The sequence below is a fragment of the Tamandua tetradactyla genome, chromosome 11 (assembly GCF_023851605.1).
Source record: "Tamandua tetradactyla isolate mTamTet1 chromosome 11, mTamTet1.pri, whole genome shotgun sequence".
In the NCBI taxonomy this organism is placed as follows: Eukaryota; Metazoa; Chordata; class Mammalia; order Pilosa; family Myrmecophagidae; genus Tamandua; species Tamandua tetradactyla.
Window position 1 is genome coordinate 9,329,915 of NC_135337.1, and position 14,706 is coordinate 9,344,620.

Here is a 14,706-nt window from a genome sequence, read left to right on the forward strand (position 1 = left end):
AGTTCCTTCGCTTTCCCGCCCGGCCCGTCACAATGCGGAAGTTCTAGCCGACGTCTAGCCTAGGAAGTTACAGAAATAGAACGTTCTTCTCCGCCCCCTTCCCACAGCAAAGGTCCTCATCCCCCCCCCCAAAAAAAAAAACTGCGGGAGATGGGGGTGGAGGGCGCCGACGGAATGGGGCGGGGAAGAGACGGCGAGCTAGTGGGGCGGTTCCCCGGGTGGCCCAGAACAGGACGAAGTTCTGCGGGTGAACGGCCCGCGCTGCTCGGAGCCGACCGCCTGACCAGGCCCACGGGAGCGAGCGCCGCCTCCCCGGAGCCCTAGGGGGGCGGGGCCTGCTCGGGGGCGGAGCCAGCGCCGAGGGCGGGGCAGGGAGGCAGCATGCTAAACCGGGTGCGCTCGGCCGTGGCGCACCTGGTGAGCTCCTGGGGCGCCCCGCCTCCGCGCCCCAGATCCCCCGACCGGCTCCACGCGACCTCGACTCCGCCCGCCGCCCCACCAGAAGCGCCCAAGAGCCCTCCGGCAGGGGCTGGAAGTGGGAGTGGGGCGCCCGCGAAGACCACAGAGGCTCGGGCAAGCTTCTCCAGACCGACCTTTCTGCAGCTGAGCCCTGGGGGTCTGCGACGCGCCGACGACCACGCGGGCCGGGCCGTGCAGAGCCCTCCAGACACCGGCCGCCGCCTACCCTGGAGGACGGGCTATGCCGAGTGAGCGCCCCCTGGGCACCACCCCTCTCCCCAGCTCCGCATCCCCCACGTCGCCCTCTGTGCCAGGAGGTCGGTCCCCTTTGCCAGGACCTTTGCCGTCGCCGGGCTTCGGGCTCCACCCCCCCTCTCCAGCCCTGTGTGGAGTCGGGGTACAGCTCGAGTCCCCTTCCTCGGGACCCCCCAGCTCATTGACTTCCCTCACCCGCGCCACCTCGGGACCCGGTTCTCTCCCAGAGCCCGGAGGGCCGAGTGCCGGGCGAAGGAAGGATGAGTTGGCCAGTTCTCAGTCGCAACCTGGCAGTTTAAAGGCTAAGTTGGGGAGGAGAGGCTTCAAGAAGGAGGAGTGTGGGGTGGTCCCCTTTGAAAAGGGAAGACGGCTCGCTCCTCGCCCTGTCAGCCCCGGCGCCCCAGTTCCCTGTCCCTCTTACTGTTCCCCTCCCCCTCCACACCCAGAAATAGCCCGCGACACCAGGCAGCCGCCGGCTTCCTCGGGGGGGGGGGAGGGGGGCGCCCGGGGCAGCGGGAGAGTGCCCCCCACGGACGCCCCTCGGCCAATTGATTCGCGCCGGCGGGGCAAGAAGTCGCCCCCCCCCCAAATCCCCTGCCTGAGCGGCCGGCGTGCCCCGGGTGCATTTTTAATGCGTCTTCAGGAAAAGTGGAGTAATTAGGGAGATGGGGGCTCTGAGGTCGCTTGGAGAGGTGGCTGGTGGGGCCACCTCCGTTAGTTTCTCATGTGGGAGGAGTTGGTGGTTATGTTACTGCTAACCCAGTCCAAGGTGGGCTGCCACCCCTACTCTATTTCAGTTCCTCTCTTGATCTGGACTGGACCACTTCCTCATTGCCAAAACAGCTGAAACTTTCCCTGAATGGTTTTAGGATGGCAGCCGGTGTACCTGTGTTGGTGGAGCGCTGGGGGCCAGGCACTAAGAAAGTTCACTGGGGGTGGGGGTAGGGGAGATGTAGGTCTAGGCAAGCAGAGTGTAGTAAAACTTCTCACCAACCCCATAGAGCCCCTGCTCTAGCAGCACCACTGGATACTCCCCCTTTGTCAGGGCTGGGGGAACCGAGGCAGGCTGAGTGCTGCTGCTGGACTTTCAATGAAGTGGATGAGGCCCACCACCCAGACAATATTGTGCCTTGCTCTCCCTCCCTCTTCCTCCTCTCTCTGGCCTGGAACCCAGATGGCTGTGACCTTTGTCAGCTCGGCCAGCAGGCCAGAGGAAATGTGTGTCTAAGGTGGAGGTTGTTCCAGGATCTGGTCTGGTGTCCAGCCTGACGTGGTCACTCTGGCCTGGCAGGGTCATCAACGCTGGCAAGAGCCGGCACAATGAGGACCAGGCTTGCTGTGAGTTGGTGTATGTGGAAGGTCGGAGAAGTGTTGCAGGGGCACCTGGGGAGCCCAGCCGAGGCCAGGTAAGCACCCATCCTCTTTCCTAGCCTCCCGAGGCTGTGGCACCTCTCCCCAGGGATTCCAGGCACCAATTTTAAATCTGACACATGTGCAAGACTTGCCTCCTGACCCACCAGCTTTTCTCCCTTCTTATACATCATCTTTACCTGGCATGGATCAGTAAGATTCTACCATGTTAATATGAATGTTTAGCTTTTCACTTAAAATGTAGATGTTCGTGTGCTTATGGATGAGTTAAATAATTAACCACTCTTGATTTTTGCGTATTTTATTCTCTTACACATAGCTTAATGGTTTCTCCTGACACATAGTAGGCCCTTGGTAAATGAATGAATAAATCTAATTTGCCTTCAATGTTAACGCTAAGCTCTGACCTACTCTCTGATATTCATATGGATATGGATGCCCAGTGTTCTATCTGCATAATATATACACACACACTCCCACACACCCCTACATGCACATGTGTGTGTGCACTCACCTCCAACTCTTCTTCCACTAGGGACTCTGCTTCTACTACTGGGGCCTGTTTGATGGGCATGCAGGGGGTGGAGCTGCTGAGGTAGCCTCGCGCCTCCTGCATCGCCACATCCGGGAGCAGCTAAGGGACCTGGTAGAGATCCTTCAGGACCCCACGCCACCCCCACTCTGCCTCCCTTCCACTCCAGGAGCCCCAGGCTCCTGTGATCCCTCTCATGTGGTTGGTCCTCAGTCCTGCTGGCCTTCACAGAAGGAAGTGACCCATGAAAGCCTGGTGGTGGGGGCCATTGAGAATGCCTTCCAGCTCATGGTGAGTGGATGACATAAGCCAGCGGTCCATGAAGAAGCTGCTCTAGTTAATGTGGGAATCTGGTGGCCTGGGGGTGGGGTGACCCTGAAAATCCTTGAGAGGTGGAGCAGAGCTCGCTTCAGAGGGGAGGGAAAGGAAGAATGATACCCATATCTTTCCTCTCCAGTGTGGCTTGGCTGGACCAGTTTATTTCTTGCAGATGGAAGGGGTGGCTGTGCGCCTGGAACCTTTTCTTTGTTTACTCCTCTGACTCTTCCTTGTGTGGCAGGATGAGCAGATGGCCCAGGAGCGGCATGGCCACCAAGTGGAGGGGGGCTGCTGTGCACTGGTTGTGATCTACCTGTTAGGCAAGGTGTATGTGGCCAATGCAGGCGACAGCAGGTATGGGGGGGGGGCTACTCTTGAAAGTGGCTTCAGGGGGCCACACTCTGAGGCAGCAGGGGTTAAATAAAAAATCAAAGGTTGAAGGGAGTCAGGAGGGATCATAGACACAAGGAAAGGCCTGAAATAGCAATGGGGGAAGGAAGTAAGGGGGTTTGGGTGAGGCACCCTAAGGGTCATTTGGGGGAAGGCCTGGTCTTTCTAGAATTCTCCATGTGGGGGCTCAGGAGAGCCAGGTTCAAACTTTCCCACAGCTCATAAGTTCAGGTAGTAGCCATACCTCACATGGGCCTTTCCTCTAACTGGGCAGGGCCATCATTGTCCGGAATGGTGAAATCATTCCAATGTCCCGGGAATTTACCCCGGAGACCGAGCGCCAGCGTCTTCAGCTGCTTGTAAGTAGGAACCAAACTCCCCACCCTTATTCTTTGTTGGGTTTTGTGCCTCTCTGCACCTTATGTCCCTGAGAATTCTCACATCTCACCATATAGACAGAAAGCTCCTTACTGTTTAATGGGAAGACCACTCTGTGGACTGTGGAATGCAGGGTTGAGCTGGGGGATAATGCAGCAGGAAAGAGCTCCCACTGTGGCCCCAGCTGTGGAAGGAAGGAGAGTGTGAGGTGGGGGAAGGAAATAGCGAAGGCCCCAGACTTAATGCTTAGAGAGCATGGCTTAGTGCTTGAAAGTCTGGGCCCTGGAGCTGGACTGCTTGGTAGTAAATCCTGGGCAAGTGTATTGCTAGTTTTAAGGCCTTGGACAATTCCCTTCGCCCCTCTGTGCATTGATGGTTCCTGTTTTAAAGGTTATTGCAGGATAAATGGGTTCAATCTAGGTTAATAGTAGAGCAGTACCTGGCATATAGTAAACTCTATTTAAAGGTTTGCTATTATTCATACCATCTATATACCAGCATGTACTGTTAACCCTGATGCCCCCTGGTCCTCTGCTCTGTCTGTCCACTCTCAACCCCAGGGCTTTCTGAAACCAGAGCTGCTGGGCAATGAATTTACCCACCTTGAGTTCCCCCGCAGAGTGCAGCCGAAGGAGCTGGGGCAGAGAATGCTGTACCGGGACCACAACATGACCGGCTGGTAACACTTCCCTTAGAGCTGGGGCCCGTTCCCATGGCAACGCAAGCAGTCCCTGGCCAGCAGCAAGGTGGAAGCTGGTGGCTGGGCCAGGCTGGAAGTTGGGGGGATGAGGCCCTCCTAAGGGGTCTGCTTGAGGGTGTGCAGCAGTTAGGGGAGAGGGGCTTTGATACCTGGGTGATGCCTCCTCTACTCCTCCCTCCCCAGGGCCTACAAAAAGATCGAGCTGGAGGATCTCAGGTTTCCTCTGGTCTGTGGGGAGGGCAAAAAGGTAAACTCCTGTGGTAGAGGTGGGAGAAGGCAGCAGGACCCACCACAATTTATCTAGGGATGTGGGGGTTTTCCCTGAGGGTAAGGGTGGAAGGGGGCTGTGGTTTCAGAGGGTCCAGGAGAGGACTACAGCAGCACCTCCTCCTCATTCCCTTCAGGCTCGAGTAATGGCCACCATTGGGGTGACCCGGGGCTTAGGAGACCACAGTCTCAAGGTCTGCAGTTCCAGTCTGCCCATCAAGCCCTTCCTCTCCTGCTTCCCTGAGGTGAGCCGTGTGGGGCCCCTGGCCACATCTTTGCTCCTCTGGGTGCCTTGGGTTGGCTTTCTTCAGGGCTCTCTTTAATCCCCAACCTCCCGGTCCACCAAACCCTGCACCTCGTCCTTTCTACCGTCTTCCCCTCTAGGTGCGAGTGTATGACCTGACACAGTATGAGCACTGCCCGGATGATGTGTTGGTCCTGGGGACAGATGGGCTGTGGGACGTCACCAGTGATTGTGAGGTAGCCGCCACTGTGGACATGGTGCTGTCAGCCTATGAGCCCAATGACCCCAACAGGTAGGGGCAGCATGGCATGGTGGTGGAGGGATGGCACTGGGGAAGGAAGGTGGGCAGAGAGAAGCAATGCTTGGGGACCCATATATGGGCTTCAGTATCATTCCCAGATAACATATTGATACTTAAAGTGCACATGTGCTTCTGGCAGGTACACAGCTCTGGCCCAAGCTCTGGTCCTGGGGGCTCGGGGCACCCCCCGGGATCGTGGCTGGCGTCTCCCCAACAACAAGCTGGGTTCCGGGGATGACATCTCGGTTTTTGTCATCCCCCTGGGAGGGCCAGGCAGTTACTCCTGAGAGAGACAGCCCCATCTCTCCCACTACCACCTCAGCCTCTCCTTGCCCACCCCTCTCCCAGCCCAAATGCTGAAGCTGTCCACTTGATTCTTCTTTAGAGGCAGTTTACTTGAAGATGGGGGTGTTACCTAGATCCAAAATTACTGCAATTGGTAAATAAATCCGATGGATAAAGTTGTGTGTCTTTATTTACTTTGCCTAGAAGCTGAAAGGAAGGAAAAGTTCTGTGGGGTAGTGGAAAGAACACCAGAACGGTTCCAAAATGTGTTCCCCCCCTCTTCTCTTCCTACTCCACACCCCCTCTGTGAGCATTCTCATCCACTCCTGTGGCTTCACTCATCTGCTGGTATCTTCCAAATCAGTATTTCCAGCCCAGGCCTTTCCTGTGCTTTAGACTTACACAACCCAAGTGTCTTTTGAACAACTCCTATATCCCACAGGTACTTCAGCTCAACATACCTCATCCTGAATTCATCATTCCCTCCCATATCAATATACCTCATACTGACTTCATCATTCCCTCCCATAAACATCTTTTCTCTCCTGGTTTTTCCTCTTAGTGGGCACCAGCTCAGTTGTCCACATTAGAAGTCTTAGGGTTGATCCCCCTTGGCTTCCATTTCTTCTGTATCAAACTGATCAATCACTAAGCCTTGCTGGTTATATGTTTTTAAATAGCACACCTTAGTTCTTTATTTTATCAGCCTCCTAACTCATCTCTGTCTCCAGGCCTCCTCTTAATAACCTGCAGACATAGCAACCAGAGTGACTTTTCCACAGTGAGAACCTAGGTTGGTTATTCCTCTGTGAGAACATTTCATGAGATCCTTTTTGCCTCAGGACAAAATACACACTCAACTGAGTGTGGCATATAAGGACTTTCATTACCTGCCCATTGCTTCCTTCTCCAGCCTCATCTTTCACCACCACCATCCTCAAATCCCACCCTCCTGGAGTTCCTCCTATTCATTATTTAAAATCTACACATCACCATATCTTGGACACTTCAGGTCTGGGGATCCCACAGCCCATGCATGCCCCATGACAGCCACTACCTCACTGTATTCTAACTGTCTCTATCAGGAGTCAGGAGGGCGTACAGCAGGGGCTCTAGAGTCCAGCTGTATGGATTCTGCTGCAAGACCCAAAATGAGCTCTGAAACCTCTCTGAGCCTCAATTTGCTCAGTAAAATGGAGAAATTAATGGTACTACCTCATAAGGTTGTTGGGAAGATTAAAGTAACTAATGTGTATAGAGCCACATAATTAATAGAGTTCAATAAATGTTAGCTATCTTTAAGTTGTCTGTATCCTGCATTTAGACTGTAAGCAGGCAGAAATCGATCCTCGGTGCATAACTCATAGTTCACACTCAATAAACGTTTATTGAGTGAGTTAATAGGTCCAGGTAGAGGGCTGCTCCGGATCTCCGTTTCCTCAGTTATCAAATGCGTGGCTTGCGTTTCAGATCTTTAAACTCTCTGTTATTTCGAACATTCATCCATTCAGCAAATATCTGTTGAAAATCTATTACGTGCCACATATGGTGCTAGAAAGTGAGGAAAGGACAGGTTAGAGGAGCATAGCCAGGAGAAAGCACCAGTTTTGGAGCCAGAAAAACCTGGGCTCGAATTCCTGCCCCTTCTCTGAGCCTCAGTTTCCTCTCTGGCAAAAGAGATCGCGGAGGACCTGTGGTGAGGGTTGAGCGTTACAGCGTGCGCGTGTACCCAGCGGGCGCCAGGATACTGCAGACTTCCTCGTCCCCCATCTCGGTCCTCAGGGAAGGAGATCACAGGTGTACGCACCGACCCGGTGCGACAAGTTAGACTGGGCTAACTGCCCCTGGAGGCACACAAATGATACAATGGGAGTGAGAACTATAGTCCCAGCTGGGGATCCGGAAGGATTTCCAGGAGAGGGAGGTAGGAATTAGACATTTGGAAACCGCGGTTTGGGCCTGTAAGGTTCAGAAAGGTCTTCAAGGCTTGGGGGATGGCGCGGGGCAGGGTACTCACCAGGCAGTGGGGCTGCAGGGGGTGGGCGTCTTCCGCCCGGCCCGGGTTTCCAGCCTCGCCTCCCGCCAGGTCCCAGGTCGGGCCGGAGCGGACGGCTGCTCGGCCACCGGAGGGCAGCAGCGGCCCTTCCTGACCCCACCCCGAGCGCCTCTCAACTTTCCCGACGCCCGCCCGCGCCCAAGGGCTGGAAGGCGGGGCCGAGGCTGAGCTCTCGGGGGGCCTGCCCGCCCCTCCCCCCCCGCAGTCACGGTTGCTCCCCACTACTTTCGTCCCATCCCGGGACAGACGCCGCAGGTCCCAGGCCGCGGGGGCCCAGGGCGGGCGGAGCTAGGGGCCGCCCCCGGGCCGACCCTCCCCTTGCCGGGCCCGCCCTTCCCGGCCGGCCCGCCCCTCGCCGCCGCGGCGCTGAAGGAGGGCGAGGCGGGGCCCCTCGGGTCAGTCTCAGCCTCCCGCACCGGCCACGCAGCTGGAGGCGCCCGAGCGGAAGGTAGGCTGGGCCAGGGGCCAGGGGCTGGGGACGCGGGGGTCCTGCGCGCCGGGGCCCGGGAGAATACTTTCCGTCCCTCTCTGCGCCCGCCCGGGGAGGCGGCTTTGGACCGAGCGCGGGCCGCGTTCCCTCCCCTCGGACACGGCGTCCGGGGCTGTGCGGGGGCCGGGCCCGGTCGGCTTCTCCCGCGGTTGCAGCGAGGCGTCTCCGGGAGCTGCCGGCCAGGGCGTCTCACCTCCCAGTGTCCGAGCCCGAGCTTCTTTCCTTCCTCTCCCGGCTTCCCGGAACCTGCCTCCGCCGGGCGAGGGGGCGACTTGGGGCGCCGCGAGGAGCCTCCGCCAGGCGCCGCAGCTCCCAGGCCCGGCGGCTCGCTTTGGACCCGGGGGAGGAGGGGGGGAGGGGGAGGAGGGGGGAAGTGGGGGAGGTGGGTCCGAGTCCGACCGGGGGTGGGAATCCCCCCTCGCGGACCCCGCGAGTGGCGGGAATAGGGGCGGGGTGTGGCTGGTGGGGGCTGCCCGGCCGGGCTGGGTCTGGACCCCGCCCTAGATGATTCTGGAGCTTGTCTAGGGTGGGTGTTGGAGAGGCGCAAGGGAAAGACCCAGACACCTTCTTGTGGGGTAAAAGAATCTCCTTCCTTCCACTTCTAAGCTGGGCCAGAGATAACGTAGGGGATTCCGGCTGAGTCCTGCTCTCGCCTCTGGTTTTAAAGTTGAGGAGGAGAGCTCTCCTGCGAAGGATTGAGGGGCGGGTGGGTCCGGTCACAGTGTCTTGTCTCAGGGAAGGCCCCCGAAGTTCCAGGCTCCGTTCTAGCCTGCACGCGGGTTTAGGGGCTCCTGATGGGCTCCGTGGGGCGGATCCTCCGGGCTACCTCTCACAGGGAGCTAGCTGTTGTCCCTGCCATATTGGCCCTGGGCCTGGTGGCCTGGCCTGGCTGGGCCCCGGCTGCTCTCCTGCCCAACTAGAGCTCAAAGGGAGAGGCTTCTGATGGAGGCAGGGGCTTCGGATTACTGGGTGCTGCCCCCTGCCTTGGCGTTCTGGACTCTGCCTCCCGCAAGCGCTGCGACCTAAACTGCCCTACCAGAGCAGGGCGTACTCGGGTGACTGGCATTTGCCCCAGTGGTGATTTTTCTCCTAAACATCGCTCTCCCCAGATTGGGATTACGGCAGTCTGTCTTCACACAGCTGGACCAGTTGAGCAAATGAGAGTGGATGGGGAAGTTGGACAAAATCCTGATGTCAGTCACCTGAACGGGGTTATCAGGGAACCCCCCTTTTTGCAGGATGGTTTTCATTTTTGCAGGGGGGGGCTCTGCTGGCAGAGTGAATGCCTTCTTGCCTGCCTTTCGGGATACTCTGGGAGACTTTTGTGGCTGTGTGCTCTCAACTCCTATAAATTCTCTCTGACTCATTTCCACTTCCCCTCATCTCATTTTTGTGAATGTGTGGAGGGGAGGGAGGAGCCCAAGTCCCCATCGTTGAGAAGAACTAGCCTTGGGCTGGAGGATTCGCTTCCAAGAAGGCAGAGCTGTGAGGTGGTATGTGGGGAGCAAAGGAGTTCAGCCCAGTTTTGACAGGATGTGGGACTGAGAGAGAAAAAGCCTGGTTTGGGGCTGAGATCGGGTTACCATCCCCTTGTTTCTTAAACAATCCCTGCCTGATTGGTGCTGGGATTGGCCCTCATTTGTCTCTTCTTTTGGGGCTCCTCCCAGCCCGGGCTCTTTTTTCCACCCCTTTTCCAGCAACCTTGACTTCTTCTCAGCTTCAGAGCCCGCCCTCTCTTCCTCCCCTGCTGCTGTAGGCCTGAGAACCTCAGCTGGCTGGAGGTCTGCACCTCCCCAGGGAAGGAGGAAGTGAGGCTCAGTTCAGGGGCGAGGAGCTGGGAAGGTGTGATGAGCTGTGCAGATGCACAGCCCTGTGTGTTAGGGGTGGGGGCACATGGAAACCCCGGAAGCTGACTTCTTACCCTGAGTCACAGGGAGGGGTGGGCAGGGCCTTTGAGTTCTCTGGACAGTGGGGAGGAGGGGGCTGTTCCAGGGAGTGGGTGGAGGTGATTCCCTAGTGGATTATTTTCAGTCGCTCTGCTGTGGCTCTGTGTGGCTCCCTACAGTGTGGTCATTGTCCCCTGCCTGGGGCTGAGTGACCCAGTGTTGCTGCCAGGCCCAGGAGGAAGGGGGGAGGAAGGCAGGCTGCCCGAATGTGGGCTGTGGGCACTGCCAGGACTGAGCCTTCTTTGTGTGACTTGGAGCTTTGGGGACCGAGGGTGGGTTGGGCTAGGGAAGCCGGCTGGCTGCTGCCACTGTCCTCTGTCTGGATTTCCCTGCATCTACTCTTCTTCCCACCTCTAGGGTGACGTATAGAAAAGTCACACACTCTGACATTACACAGCCCTGCTTTGAGTTCTCTCCCTGTGTTTATGTGCCATGACTTTGAACACGTACCTTAACCTCGCTGAGCCTCAGTTTCCTCGTTTGTTGGGATGGGAAATACCGCACGTACCTGCCAGCCTTCTGGGGAATGAAAAAGACAATTTTTATCAAGATCTGGTACCTGGATTTATCTGGGGCTTGATAAATATCCTTGCCTTATCCTCATACCATCAGGTAGCTGGTTGTGCTGGCCTGTGGGACTCCTGGTCTGTGACTGGTCTGGAGTGGCTTGTGCTGAGTGAGGGACAATCTGTTGTAAATTGGATCTTAGCGATTACTAAACCTAACAATATCAAAATCGTGGTAATAAATTCTGCTTGAATACCAGATACATTAAGTAAATAAAAGCTGACTCCCCTGGACTCATATCTGAGCTCTAGGGTCCCACAGTGGGCGAGTGGTGAGTACGTTAGATCAAAACTCATGTTCTTTGGCTCCCGGGTGGGTTTTTCTTTCACCTCCCACTTCCGTATTCTAACCCATGGGGTGGGGGTGGGGAGTCCTGTCCCTGAACCTGAGATTAGGAACTTCAAGCTCTGTTTCCTGAATGATTGATTCTTGGCAAAAACATGGCCTGAGTGAGGCCTCTTCCTTCCTTTCCCTCCCTTTGCTGGATGCCTCAGTTTCCAGGGGCATCTCAGGGAAGTGTTTTTGGACTTGGTTAACTTTTCCCCAAATTTCCCTGCTTCTTCCTTCCCAGGCCTAGCCATGGCTGCGATCCGAAAGAAGCTAGTGATTGTGGGGGATGGTGCCTGTGGGAAGACCTGCCTCCTCATCGTCTTCAGCAAGGACCAGTTCCCAGAGGTCTACGTGCCGACTGTCTTTGAGAACTACATTGCAGACATAGAGGTGGACGGCAAGCAGGTGAAGGCCAAGAGTCCCTTCCAAACCGCCTTGGCACCCTCTTACCCCCAGCGCCTTCCTGACTTTAGTCCCTTCCAGTCCGCCTTGGCACCCTCTTACCCCCAGCGCCTTCCTGACTTTAGTCCCTTCCAAACCGCCTTGGCACCCTCTTACCCCCAGCGCCTTCCTGACTTTAGTCCCTTCCAAACCGCCTTGGCACCCTGTTACCCCCAGCCCCTTCCTGACTTTAGTCCCTTCCAGTCCACCTTGGCACCCTGTTACCCCCAGCCCCTTCCTGACTTTAGTCCCTTCCAGTCCGCCTTGGCACCCTGTTACCCCCAGCGCCTTCCTGACTTTAGTCCCTTCCAGTCCGCCTTGGCACCCTGTTACCCCCAGCGCCTTCCTGACTTTAGTCCCTTCCAAACCGCCTTGGCACCCTGTTACCCCCAGCGCCTTCCTGACTTTAGTCCCTTCCAAACCGCCTTGGCACCCTGTTACCCCCAGCACCTTCCTGACTTTAGTCCCTTCCAGTCCGCCTTGGCACCCTGTTACCATCAGCCCCTTCCTGACTTTAGTCCCTTCCAGTCCACCTTGGCACCCTGTTACCCCCAGCCCCTTCCTGACTTTAGTCCCTTCCAGTCCACCTTGGCACCCTGTTACCATCAGCCCCTTCCTGACTTTAGTCCCTTCCAGTCCGCCTTGGCACCCTGTTACCCCCAGCGCCTTCCTGACTTTAGTCCCTTCCAGTCCGCCTTGGCACCCTGTTACCCCCAGCGCCTTCCTGACTTTGGTCCCTTCCAGTCCGCCTTGGCACCCTGTTACCATCAGCCCCTTACTGACTTTAGGATGTCCTGCCTCACCACCCACACGCTTCCTTGCTCTGTTCTCCATGCTGGAACTAGTACAAGATAGGAAGTGGAACTGTGGTCTTACAAAATCTGGGTACACCTCCTGGGTCTTCCACATATTGGCTTTGCATTCTGTGCTCATTCCCTTTGCCTCTGGGCTTAAGGTACCCCAGTTTGCAAAGTGGGGATGGTGTTGAAACTTCCAAGAGGTTGTTGGGAGAATTGACTAACATAATGGCAACTCACCACACAAAGATCCAATGGAGATATCTTATGCTTTAACAAAAATGTAGTTCCTTGATGTCCTGTGATGGTGATTAGCACAGTGGGTAGATGTTTGGTGAGCCTAAAGCATCAGTGATTTCAGAGAGGAGCTCTGGGTGGCAGGGCTGGGGGTGGGGTTTGTACCTGTGGCCCTCAGGCTTCCTACTTGCTGTCCTGTTAGGTGGAGCTGGCTCTCTGGGACACAGCAGGGCAGGAAGACTATGACCGCCTGAGACCTCTCTCTTACCCAGACACGGATGTCATCCTCATGTGTTTCTCCATCGACAGCCCCGACAGCTTGGGTGAGGAGGAGCAGATTGAGAGTGCTTGGAAGCAACCAGAGATGGCTTTTGCCTTGGCCTGTCTTCAGAGGCTGAGGAGCTGTGGGGGGTGGGGGTGCTCAGGCCTTAACCTCCTTCCTATGGTAACTGGCCCTGGGGAGGGCTCAGCGGAAGGCGTACTGAGAAAGGGAGGGGTTGGTTTTAAACTGTGAAAGGGACTGTCATGCCAAACAGCCTCTAAGCCTGCTGTGAGGTGAGGGGCCCCCAGGGGAGCACTTTCTAGCCTAAGTGGAGGCATCAGCACTTGTTGGGACGTGTCTGTGCAGAAAACATTCCTGAGAAGTGGACCCCGGAGGTGAAGCATTTCTGCCCCAACGTGCCTATCATTCTCGTGGGAAATAAGAAGGACCTGAGGCAAGACGAGCATACCAGGAGAGAGCTGGCCAAGATGAAGCAGGTGGATAGGGCGGCTGAGTGGGAAGCTGTTGGGGAGGAGGGCACCCTCTGAGGGGTGTGCAGACTGGGGAGGAAGAGGAGCTTCTCTCCAGCAGGCTGTCCTGTGCTGGGCGGCACTGTGGTACCCACCTTCTACCCCCCTGGGTCCCCTCCCTGGTGAGGGAGAATTGGAAGGGCCCTCAGAGTATCTCATCCGATTTCAGATGGGACTCAGAAAATGAAATAACTTGGCCCAAGTTGGCCAGGGCCACTTGGCATGTTTATTCCAGTTTATTGTCCATTCTGTGCTAGAAGGTGGGCCATTAAGATGGAAAAAAAAATGTCCTTGAAGCTTCTTATAATAGATGTTTCACTTGGGGTGTGCAGGTGGTACCATCAGAGTCTACCTGGGGAGTCATGGGCTGACATGGATGTGGGGTGAAAGAGCAGGCTTGTTTGGGGACCTGGGAAGTAGCTCTCTAGCTGGAGGACTAGTTTATTGGAGAAAGCTGCCAGGGTAAAGAATGTAGACCATCCTGCAAAAACTTTATGGCAAAATTTGAAACTGGGGACAGACGTGGTCAGGTGTGCATATTAGAAAAATTATTCTGGCAGCTACAGAGGATGGAGTGGAGGAAAGTGAGAACGGGGACAGAGAGGTCAGCTAGGAGGTGGTGGGCCGTCATTCAGGCAAGAGAGGAATGTACTGTGCGGTAGGGTTGGATGGGGAAGGAGGGGGTAGAATGGAGGGAATTGTGAGGATCCTTGCGTGGGAGCTCCCCAACGTGACCGAGGCCTCTGCGTCTTGTGGGGTAAGGGCTGGAGGAGTCGCAGTTGGCTGAGGTGGTAAGAGGTGTAGCCAGCTTCCTTTGGCTTCTCACTGTTTGTCTTCCCAGGAACCAGTTCGATCTGAAGAAGGCCGGGACATGGCCAACCGGATCAGTGCCTTCGGCTACCTGGAGTGCTCAGCCAAGACCAAGGAAGGGGTGCGGGAGGTATTTGAGATGGCCACGCGGGCTGGCCTCCAGGTCCGCAAGAATAAGCGCCGGAGGGGCTGCCCCATCCTCTGAGGTCCCCACGGCCTCCCCTACTTACTCCTATCCCCCTCAGGGGAACAGAAACCACCGACCCCTCAGCCCAGCCCCACCCTTTAAAGACTCCACGCTGAAGGCACCTTTTCCAGTTCCCTCCAGCCCAGGACTGCATCATCTTTCCCCAGTCCCCGTGGTGGTGGTGGGCCCTCCTCTCCCAGTCCTCTGGGAACCTGGGCCTGTGCCCTGCCCTTCCTGAGCAGTGTTGTCGCCCTCCCCTCCTTGGTTGAAGGGTGGAGCTCTTGCCCTTTGGCCTTTCCCAGAGGATCTGTCACACACCAGCACTTTATATACTTCCGGCTCACAGAACAGTGTCTGGGGTAGGGACCTGGGAGGATACAGCCCCGAGTCCCTGGCCCCCGGTTTTTCTGTTTGGGGCAGGGGCCTTGTCTCTGGCTGTACATGGTGGGGGTCTTGAATAAAGGCAACAGGCTCCAACACATGTGAGGCATCTTCCTGTGTTTCTCTCCTGGTCCCTGTCTTGGCTCAGAGCCTGGAGTCCCGTCTCACTTTC

General features: G+C 56.5%; 2 protein-coding genes and 1 long non-coding RNA gene across 8 annotated transcripts; 2 read left to right on the plus strand and 1 right to left on the minus strand.

Annotated features, from left to right (window-relative positions):
- The first annotated feature begins 72 nt into the window (after positions 1–72).
- On the plus strand, positions 73–5,676 carry PPM1J (protein phosphatase, Mg2+/Mn2+ dependent 1J). Of its 5 annotated transcripts, none has more exons than XM_077119872.1 (10): positions 74–707; positions 2,006–2,120; positions 2,831–2,908; positions 3,177–3,289; positions 3,600–3,684; positions 4,264–4,382; positions 4,587–4,650; positions 4,808–4,915; positions 5,055–5,206; positions 5,355–5,676. In XM_077119872.1, the coding sequence occupies exons 1-10, from the start codon at positions 382–384 to the stop codon at positions 5,500–5,502; spliced, it is 1,308 nt and encodes a 435-aa protein (XP_076975987.1). In that variant the 5' UTR covers positions 74–381; the 3' UTR covers positions 5,503–5,676. The 5 variants fall into 5 exon arrangements, with proteins under 5 accessions (XP_076975986.1, XP_076975987.1, XP_076975988.1 ...); XM_077119873.1 differs by having other exon boundaries at positions 2,849–2,908; XM_077119870.1 differs by having other exon boundaries at positions 75–707; positions 2,621–2,908.
- A 1,185-nt stretch (positions 5,677–6,861) lies between these two features.
- On the minus strand, positions 6,862–7,845 carry LOC143649849 (uncharacterized). Its single transcript, XR_013159212.1, has 2 exons — positions 7,518–7,845; positions 6,862–7,051 (listed from the first exon to the last, which is right to left on the minus strand). It is a non-coding gene; the product is annotated as an uncharacterized LOC143649849 (long non-coding RNA).
- Positions 7,309–14,634, plus strand: RHOC (ras homolog family member C). Of its 2 annotated transcripts, none has more exons than XM_077119875.1 (5): positions 7,309–7,424; positions 11,131–11,294; positions 12,567–12,687; positions 12,993–13,123; positions 13,998–14,634. In XM_077119875.1, exons 1-5 carry the CDS (start codon positions 7,367–7,369, stop codon positions 14,169–14,171), a joined length of 648 nt encoding a protein of 215 aa, XP_076975990.1. In that variant the 5' UTR covers positions 7,309–7,366; the 3' UTR covers positions 14,172–14,634. The 2 variants fall into 2 exon arrangements, with proteins under 2 accessions (XP_076975990.1, XP_076975991.1); XM_077119876.1 differs by lacking the exon at positions 7,309–7,424 and adding an exon at positions 7,888–8,004.
- Positions 14,635–14,706: the final 72 nt, after the last annotated feature.

Excerpts from the sequence above, each read along its gene's own strand:
- PPM1J (XM_077119870.1), top strand. The coding sequence starts at position 382 with ATGCTAAACCGGGTGCGCTCGGCCGTGGCGCACCTGGTGAGCTCCTGG. Across the intron at positions 2,121-2,620 it reads GGGAGCCCAGCCGAGGCCAG|GGACTCTGCTTCTACTACTG; the intron begins GTAAGCACCCAT and ends TTCTTCCACTAG. Across the intron at positions 5,207-5,354 it reads GAGCCCAATGACCCCAACAG|GTACACAGCTCTGGCCCAAG; the intron begins GTAGGGGCAGCA and ends TGCTTCTGGCAG.
- RHOC (XM_077119875.1), top strand. The coding sequence starts at position 7,367 with ATGGGAGTGAGAACTATAGTCCCAGCTGGGGATCCGGAAGGATTTCCA. Across the intron at positions 7,425-11,130 it reads AGGATTTCCAGGAGAGGGAG|GCCTAGCCATGGCTGCGATC; the intron begins GTAGGAATTAGA and ends CTTCCTTCCCAG. Across the intron at positions 12,688-12,992 it reads CGACAGCCCCGACAGCTTGG|AAAACATTCCTGAGAAGTGG; the intron begins GTGAGGAGGAGC and ends GTGTCTGTGCAG.